At 49.7% G+C, this 8,912-nt stretch overlaps 1 protein-coding gene and 1 non-coding gene across 5 annotated transcripts; one reads left to right on the forward strand and one right to left on the reverse strand.

Moving 5' to 3' along the window:
* Positions 1-1,963: 1,963 nt before the first annotated feature.
* Positions 1,964-2,070, reverse strand: LOC115872238. The gene has a single exon (XR_004047750.1). It is a non-coding gene; the product is annotated as a U6 spliceosomal RNA (small nuclear RNA).
* A 4,123-nt stretch (positions 2,071-6,193) lies between these two features.
* ZFAND2B (zinc finger AN1-type containing 2B) lies at positions 6,194-8,908 on the forward strand. Of its 4 annotated transcripts, none has more exons than XM_004701617.3 (9): positions 6,194-6,412; positions 6,646-6,740; positions 6,964-7,095; positions 7,231-7,382; positions 7,543-7,638; positions 7,717-7,783; positions 7,865-7,932; positions 8,244-8,316; positions 8,533-8,908. In XM_004701617.3, the coding sequence occupies exons 1-9, from the start codon at positions 6,358-6,360 to the stop codon at positions 8,575-8,577; spliced, it is 783 nt and encodes a 260-aa protein (XP_004701674.1). In that variant the 5' UTR covers positions 6,194-6,357; the 3' UTR covers positions 8,578-8,908. The 4 variants fall into 4 exon arrangements, with proteins under 4 accessions (XP_004701674.1, XP_045152017.1, XP_045152020.1 ...); XM_045296082.1 differs by having other exon boundaries at positions 8,642-8,908; XM_045296085.1 differs by having other exon boundaries at positions 8,251-8,316.
* The last annotated feature ends 4 nt before the right edge of the window (positions 8,909-8,912 follow it).

An 8,912-nucleotide genomic window follows, 5' to 3' on the forward strand; every position in this document is an offset into this window, starting at 1 on the left:
AGTAGAGAAACATATGTATATATGTGTATATGTGTATATATAATATATATATATATATATATATATATATAATGAATAAACACAAGCTTTGAGGCAAAATGATTACAGCGACATGAATTACTCCCGATCTGGCAGCTGTATTACTAAAACCAAAGTGAAAGCGTATGTAAAGCCCTGGAGGGAACTTCAGTTAAATAACCACCAGGCTGATGCAAGTGTATCAGACGTCTTCCCAGAGCTGGCCAGAGGGGTGGGGTGAGGTTGGGGGACTGGGAGGGTGGAGGTGAGTGTGTCCCATGAATCACCTTATTGTTGCCACCACAACAGACACTGCCTCATGCAGACCAAAAAAATAAAAACAAACCACAGGAGAAAAGTTCCAATTGAGTGAATCAAAGGCTTGAAAAGTTCCAATTAGGTGAATCTAATGCTTGTTCTTATTCAAATGAGCTGTCACAACAGACCAGCAAGAAATCTCTGGGTTGCAGAACAGGAAATCTAGGTAACAGCAAGGACATTGCTCTCTTAAACAAGAGTCCAGATGTGGCACAGGTAGCTCCACAAGGACCCCAGGGACCTTTTCTATCTTCCTTCTCTGCCATCTTCAGCATGTCCTCTTTGCCTGGCTTCCCTCATGGTCACAGAAGGGCTGCCCCGGTGCTCAATGTCGTAGCTAATGTTCAAAGTAGAAATAAAACTCTCATACAAATAGACAGTATGTACCCATCACTGTCTTAATAAAATGATTCATGAAGGAACCAGTAGGGAAGACAAAATGTGGATTGAGTGTTTTCAGGAAAGAAATATATACAATAAGCAAAGAAAACACTATTATATTACATGCACAACTGATTAACATTCTACAGACAAAATAACATAACACTTTTGAGGTTAATTTCTCTTCAAGGCTATACAAGAGCCGCACCTTATCAATTGCTGCAGGTTCATGTTTTAGAGCTGTAAACTTTGCTTTCATTAGTAGCAGATTGTTAGTCAAATATTCAGTCGCAACACAATTATCTTCCATAAAAAGAGCCTGGCAAGGTCAAGTAAGCCAATCAGAAAAGCTCTAGCGTTCTATTTAAAAAATGGAACAATCTCAAAGTTTGGGTCAAAATTTCTTTCAGACATAAATGATATTACATACCTGGAGTGGATCACCAAAGGAATAAAGGCAATTCAATGGACTTGGAGCAGAGTTGCTTTTGTTAAACTAGTTACAACCTAGTTGGTAGAATATCACATCAATTCATTTAGTGCATTGTGTGTAACTATCATGATTAAAAAAAGGAATATACCAAAATGTATCCAACAAATGTATCAAAATAGCAATAGCATACATCAGGCTTGTGTATATATGTATGAAATGTGATAGAATGTAGCTCTCAATGTAGATAATGATGGGGAAGTTTGGGAAATATGAGTCTCACCGCAGGAGCTATGACACAGCTGTTTAAAGGACAGTGATTAAAATCAGAGTCTTGTCCTCGGGAAGGAAGTTGGGTAATGGCTGGATGGTAGACAACCAATGAGGCGAGTTCCAACAAATGGACAGGTTGGTTGATTCTGTTGTCTTTACCTCCCGACTCCATGAGTGAAGATAAACACTGTACACAGGCTGCTGTCTGAGTTTGAAAAAGCCCCCACCATTTCAAACTCAGGGAGGTCCAGTTATCATCAAACCCTGTCTAAGTCTGTTCTGACTCACGAGGACCCCATAGGTTTCAGTGTGGATCTCCACCCGGCAGGGTTTTCTTTCTTTTTCCTTACTTTTATTGGGGGCTCTTACAACTCTTAGCACAATCCATGCCTTCATCCAGTTTGTGAAGCACATTTGCACATCTGTCACCATCATCGTGTTCAAAGCATTTCTTCCCACTTGAGCCCCTGATATCAGCTCCCCATTTCTTCCCCCTCCCTCCCCCAACCACCCTCCCTCATGAAGTCTTGATAAGTTATAGATAAAAATCTGGAATGCTTCATAAATTTGCATGTCATCCTTGCGCAGGGACCATGCTAATCTTCTCTGCATTGTTCCAATGTTAGTATATGTGCTGCAGAAGCGAGCACTCGGCAGGGTTTTCAATGGCTGCAATATTTCAGAAGTAGAGCACCAGGTTCTTCGGGTGGATTCAAACTGCCAACCTTTCGGTTAATAGCCAACACTTAGCCATTAGCACTACCTATGGATTTCCCTCATAAAAGCTATCCTTTAAACAACAACAACAAACCATCCTTTATTTCCTCTTGTACCAAAGACTACTGGATGACCTCTCAATTTCTGTTCTCCTTCCCTGGCATAATAATTGAAATTGTATCTGGGAACATTGACACCAGCTAGGGATGGCCACGTGACTAAGATGGCCAGTGCAATGTGCCTACAAATGTTGTCTGCAAATGCAAGGTCATGTCCTTAAAGTGTGGGTTATAGGCCCTGATTTGCCTCTTTATTCTGTTGTCTGGAACAAGGACTACTTGGACGACAGCAACATTTTAGGGGTGGTGGAGCAACAAATCGGGATTGTCCAAGTTATTATATAAACAGGAAATTAAACTTTTCTTGTCTCTGCCATTGTTATTTCGGCGTCCCACTCACAGCTATTTAAAATGTTGCAGTTGACAGGTGCCTTCAAGAGTGACCCCCTGCACCGCAGAATGAAACACCATGCTGAGCCGTCCTCGCACCTGCTCTTAGTGTTGAGCCATGTGTCCTTCCCTCCTGTGGAGGGCCTTCCCCTGTCTCGCTGCCCCTCTACTGTATCCGGCATCATGTCCTTCTCCAGGGAGTGGTCTCTGCTGACATGTGCAAGGTACGTGAGATGAAGTTGTGCCATCCTGGCCTCTCAGGAGCATTGTGGCTGTGCTTCTTGTGAGACAGGTCCATTTGTTCTCTTGGCCATCCCTGCTACTTTCAATACCTTTTGCCAGCACCAGCAGTCATACCTATCGATTCTTCCTCAGTCTTCCTTAAACTCGATCCTGCCTAGTACTATATGATCAATGGGAAGATGGTAGACGTTTACAGGTTTACAGGTACATAGACATTTGGCACCTCAGATCATATGGTGTGTGGACTTTAGCCAACCTACCAATGTCTGGACTCCAGAGTCCGGCATGCTGAGGGTCAGACAGAGGGTCAGCGCTAAACCATTCTTGTCAGTGTCATGGGCTGCTTCTATTTGATATTAAACCATTTGGAATTGTGATTTTAAAAGTAAGAAATGGCCAACTATTAGTAATTTCATATGCTTTCACCTAACAGAATGGGCGCTTTATCTCCCCGATGGTGGAGTGAGTCCTTGAATCCACACAAGCTAAGATCTGTGATGAATATGCTTTCTAACAGCCTGAGGCCCAAAGCTGCATTCCTGTGGCAGAGGGCCCTTAGGCACATACCTGGTGGCCTGCACCTAGTTCGAGTTATGTCAGAGCTTCTGAGAAAGCTTGATGGACAAGCCGTACCTGATGGAATGACTCCGGTTTGCAGAGACACACGTAATACAAATGAAACCAGTGAGAATGCATGGGTGGCGAGACACAGGTTGAGTCGGGGAGGGCCGCTATAAACTTTGGGGGTAGAGACAAGAATCAGGTAATGATATGACTGAGCCACACAGGTGTGAGCCACAAGACCAACTTTTCTTTTCTTTTTTTTAATTACTCATTTTATTCGGGGCTTTTACAGCTTTTATAACAATCCGTACATCCATTGTATCAAACACATTTGTATATATGTTGCCATCATCATTTTTTCAGTTTCATTCCAGTTTATTGCTTTTGTATGCACATACCTGTTTACTTGTCATATAAAAATTGAGAAGTGATCTCAATTGGAGTTATTGAGTTAGAAGGTTCTATTTTCCCCCCAAAATGAAAGTTGCCTCACCCCAGTACACATGAAATTGTAAATAGTAGAGATTTTAGAAAGTGGAAGCCAACCCAAGATCTGAATGGCATAAAAGAAACCCCATTTAAAAAAAAGAAAGAAACCCCATTTTAAAGCTCCATGTCTCTAATCCGTATCTATCTTTTATAAATAATTTTATTGGGGGCTCTTACAGCCCTTATAGCAATCCATAAATCCATATGTCAAGCACATTTGTACATATGTTGACATCATCCTTGTGTTAGTCCAGGTAGACTAGAGAAACAATAATGTGCTAGTCCAGGTAGACTAGAGAAACAAATTCATAGATACACATATGTGTATAGGAAAGAGCTTTATATATAAAGAGTAATTGTATATTAAGAAAACATTCCAGCCCCGTCCAGATCAAGTCCATAGTCCGATATTAGCTGACATGTCCGACACCAATCTATAAATTCCTCTTCAGACTCATGAAACACATGCAATGACACCAAATGCAGGAGGATCACAGGCCAGTGGGTGGGAAGCCTTGTGGATCCAGTGGCAGTGGAAACATCTCAGCGCTGGCAGGGGTCTCCATGACAAATCCAGCTCAAGGCACTAGCGTAGCTCCATGTGTCTTGCCAGCTGCAAAGTCTCCGAGGGAGTGAGCAGAGAGAGTGTCTCTTGCTGCCAAGGGGCAATACTGGAGTTCCCAGAATCCTCAGGGGAAGGCCATGACCACACAAAGGCCTCATTGGCTATGACCTGGTTGACAGGCTAGACTCCATCCATTCACTCTTAATCCTCTTCAATTGACCAGCAATTATATAACTACCACAATCCTTTTCAAAACATTTTCTTTCTACTTGAGCCCTTGGTATCAGCTCCTCAATTTTCCTCCTCCATCCCCCACCCTCATGAACGCTTGATAAATTATAAATTATTATTTTCATATCTTACACCGTTCACTATCTCCTTTCACCCGTTTCTGTTGTTCATCTCCGTGTGTGTGTGTGTGTGTGTGTGTGTGTGTGTGTTATACATTGATCATTGCGATCAGTTCCCGGGCAACTTTTATTTTTCAATAGTGGGATTGACATGTAATTCACACCTGACCTCTTTTTATGGTGCTCACTGTGCCTCATCAGTCATGGTACAACAGGTGCTGCACTTCCTTTCCTGCCCCTCATGACGGTCAGCAGTTTGGCCAGTGGCCATGTATGGTCCAACCACATGGTGAGCACTAATTCTCTCTCTTTTTCTTTTCTTTTTTTGGGCACTAATTCTCTTGTCTTGATCAAATGCCCAGGGGAAACTGATGACCCAAAGCAGATGTTCCTGGCGCCCTGTGGCCTCCACGTCACCCAGCGCATCTCTGACTTCTGTAGCAGGTAGTTCCAGGGAGCTGGGGCGGCCTTCCTCAAAGCCTCCCCCATGACTCCAGGACACAGTTGACATGCCCACAGGAGCAGACTGGCTGTTAGTAGTTGGCGTGGTGGAGGGGAGGTTACGGGACCCAGTAGCAACTCTCAATCTGGAGAAAATGGGAGTCCACCCAGTCCCCTGTCTTGCAGAGGTAATCATGGGGTGCGTTCGAAATGGTTCTTCCACAGGCTCCCAGCAGAATCGCGCCCTTATTTCCACAGCGCTAACCAACTCAATTCCGCCGCATAGCGACCCTGCAGGACGGAGTGGAACTGCCTCATGGTGCTTCTTACGAGGCTGTAGATCTTTACGGAAGCAGACGGCCTCATCTGTCTTCTCAGGAGCTGCCAGTGAACATCCTGTTAGCAGCTGCTCATCGTTTAATTCCCTGTGCCACCTGAGCGCCTTCTCCTGCATTACTAGCACTCGAATCCTGTCTCCTGCTATTCTTTGGGGTAATCAAAGCGACAATAGTCTTGTATGTAGAAGTGACTTGCCGCCTGAGAGGGATATCTGCACTGCAGAGAGCCGTCGATCATAGAGTTACAGGCCGTCGTAACTACAAACGAAATGGCCAGGTGGAGGGCGGAGGGGGAGAAGCGGGCCAAGGACTGAATTGTGAAAGACCCCAAACCATCGCAGGCCTCTTTTCTCAGGTGACGTCTGTCTTTGCATCAGCTGGATCTTTCGTTCCGCTCTGAAGCCCCCTTTTGCGGATTACACCTGCGCCTGGGGGCGCGGCGACGCTCCCAGGCACCTGTTCGCTGAAAGACAGCCATGCACCTCCCCGAGTCCCCGCCCCGAGGCAGGAGGGGCGGGGCTATGACGGAGCCACGCCCTTCTCCGCGACTGCGCCGGGCGCGCTCGCCCGGCGTAAAGACGTCAGCGCGCGCTGCGCGTCGCGCCGGGGGAGGAATGGGAACCGCGGGCCGACGGGCGCTAAGGTCTCCTGTAACTGGGGCTGGGCGGAGACGGGTCAGGGAGCCTCCCCGAGTGCGGGGTCGCGGCCGAGACCCAGAGCAGGAGCCCTAGAGACTCTCAGTCGTCGCGTCCCTTCCGACCAGCCCCCGCTGGGCGTGGCGATGGAGTTTCCGGACCTCGGGGCTCACTGTTCGGAGCCGAGCTGTCAGCGCTTGGGTGAGGGGCGGAGCGCGCGGGGCAGCCCCCCCGGGGCTGGAACTGCAGGTGGGCGCTGGGCTGGCCGGGCTGGAGAAGGGCGGTGCCTCAGGAGGCGTGTCTAAGGAGACTGTTGTTGGTTACCAGAAAGAGTGGGGCTGTCAGGAAGGCGGCTCCTTTCTGGGAGTGAGAAGCTAGTGATGGGAAAGGACCTGAGGTCCTGCTGCATCTGGAACCGGCCCCACTCCTTGCAGACTTCCTGCCACTCAAATGCGACGCCTGCTCTGGCATCTTCTGCGCAGACCATGTGGCCTACGCCCAGCATCACTGTGGATCTGCTTACCAAAAGGTGAGGGGGGAGGGCCGAGGGCCCCCAGGGGGAGGGACTATGCATGCATGCAGCCCTCTTCCCCTACCTCTGCCTCCCTTGTCTTCCGCAGACATGCTGGGGAATCTTGTGCTTTTCTGTGTGCTTGTGGGGGGCCACCCCATTCAGGATCCCAGTGACTGTCGAGACCAGAGGTGGGGTTGGGCTGGAAGTGGCCCCACGCAGATCTGTCCCCTTGCCCTAGGATATCCAGGTGCCGGTTTGCCCACTGTGTAACGTGCCTGTGCCGGTGGCCAGAGGGGAGCCCCCGGACCGCGCTGTGGGGGAGCACATTGACAGAGACTGTCGCTCGGACCCTGCACAGCAGAAACGGAAGGTAAGCGGGGCGGAGGGGGGGGGTGAGGGGCGGGGCAGCAACTACCAGACCAGGCTGGACTTGGAGATCCTGGGAATTCGGGTGGGGCCAGAGGTCAGAGGCTTAGTCCAAACAAACCTTCACCCTCCACTTCAGATCTTCACCAATAAGTGCGAACGCTCTGGCTGCCGGCAACGGGAGATGATGAAATTGACCTGTGATCGCTGTGGGCGGAACTTCTGCATCAAGCACCGTCACCCACTAGACCATGATTGCTCTGGGGAGGGGCACCCGACCAGCCGGGCAGGGTAACGCCCCTATCCTTTCGAGTTAGGGCCAGTTCTGAGGCAGTGCTCAGAATGTTCCCCCAGACCCTTTGGAGGAATTCCCCTCGATGGGTGACCGGGACAAGCCGGCGAGCATATTCTGTGTAGAAGCATACTCAGGACTACTCTTCCCTGCCTGTAGACTCGCTGCCATCTCCAGGGCACGGGGCCTGGCTTCCTCTTCCAGCACCGTCTCCTCCCCGAGACAGACCGTGGCTTCAACTACCTCTCCCAGCAGGTAGGCCTTCCCGGTTTCACCTCTCCTCTTCAAATCCTTCACACCCTGACCACCCCTCTTCTTGGGTATCTGCCATAGGACCCCGGCCCCGTCTCCATCCCCATCCCGGACAGCCCCACCAGTGATTGCTTTGCAGAATGGCTTGGTAAGTTGGGGAGCAGTGGGAGGGGCAGCCACAAACCCAGAGTAAAGTCAGTGGCAATGGGTCATCTTTTTTGCCTTGCAGAGTGAGGATGAGGCTCTGCAACGTGCCCTGGAACTGTCACTGGCAGAGACCAAGCCCCCGGTGCCTAGGTACTTCCTTCTGGGGGAAAGGGGAACACAGGAGGGAGGGAGGCCAGATCACTCATCACTGGGACTGGATACAGAGTAAGGAACTTGGTCTCAAACTTAAGCATATTCACTATGTAACAAACAGTTGGTAAGCGGTTTAACCTCTTAGGGCCTTGATATCCTGCACAAAGTGGGTAGTACTGATACTGATAGCCGACCTGGTCAGGGAACTCTGAAGGCTTGAGACAGTAACCAGAAGTGCTCAGCCAGGAGACAACTGCCTAGCACAGACCAGCTGGTCACGTTTTTAGTGCTTAATGACATCCTCTCAGTTCTCAGGAGGAAGAAGACTTGGCATTAGCCCAGGCACTCTCAGCCAGTGAGGCAGAATACCAGCAGCAGCAGGTAAGGTGAAGGGAGCATGGACCGTGGGTCCTGCCTGCTGGGAGGGATCAGAATCCTTTCTTACATGACACTTCTTGCCAGTGGGGGAGTTTGGGATGGTAGCTGGACTGTTGTTTTCAGTCTGACCCCAGACCACGCTGAGCTGCTCGGAAGGGCTACCCCGCATGTCCTTGACACTGTGCCCTGTCTCCCTCCCTTTCCCTCTCCTTGCTCCAGGCCCAGAGCCGCAGCTCGAAGCCATCCACCTGCAGCCTGTGCTAGGGCTCTGGGCTTGGGGAGGGCAGCGCCACTGAGGACTGGGGCCTCACACCTCTGGGGTCCACAGGGAGAGCAGGCTCGGAGCAGCCCAGCGTGGAAAGAGAGGCAGGAGTGAGGAGGCCACCGCCAGAAGCCCTGGGAGCAGCGGCAGCCAGAGGAGCTGAGCTGGCAGAGGCCCCGGGGGGCTGTCTGGGAGAGAGGGCTGGCCCTTGGTAGATACTGGCTAGGTCCCCCTTTACCTTCTTCATCATGTCTTCCCCCTTACACCAGGGCTTCCCTCTCCCCCATGTCGGGGGCAGGGAGAACCTGGACTGAATAAAGGATGGACAGCTTCCAGG

The sequence above is a fragment of the Echinops telfairi genome, unplaced genomic scaffold (genome assembly GCF_000313985.2).
Source record: "Echinops telfairi isolate 266 unplaced genomic scaffold, ASM31398v2 ScPeMD7_3;HRSCAF=10, whole genome shotgun sequence".
In the NCBI taxonomy this organism is placed as follows: Eukaryota; Metazoa; Chordata; class Mammalia; order Afrosoricida; family Tenrecidae; genus Echinops; species Echinops telfairi.

Coding starts and splice junctions, on each gene's coding strand:
- ZFAND2B (XM_045296082.1), top strand. CDS start 6,358: ATGGAGTTTCCGGACCTCGGGGCTCACTGTTCGGAGCCGAGCTGTCAG. Junction 7,383..7,542: donor CACCCGACCAGCCGGGCAGG/GTAACGCCCCTA, acceptor CCCTGCCTGTAG/ACTCGCTGCCATCTCCAGGG. Junction 7,933..8,243: donor ACCAAGCCCCCGGTGCCTAG/GTACTTCCTTCT, acceptor ACATCCTCTCAG/TTCTCAGGAGGAAGAAGACT.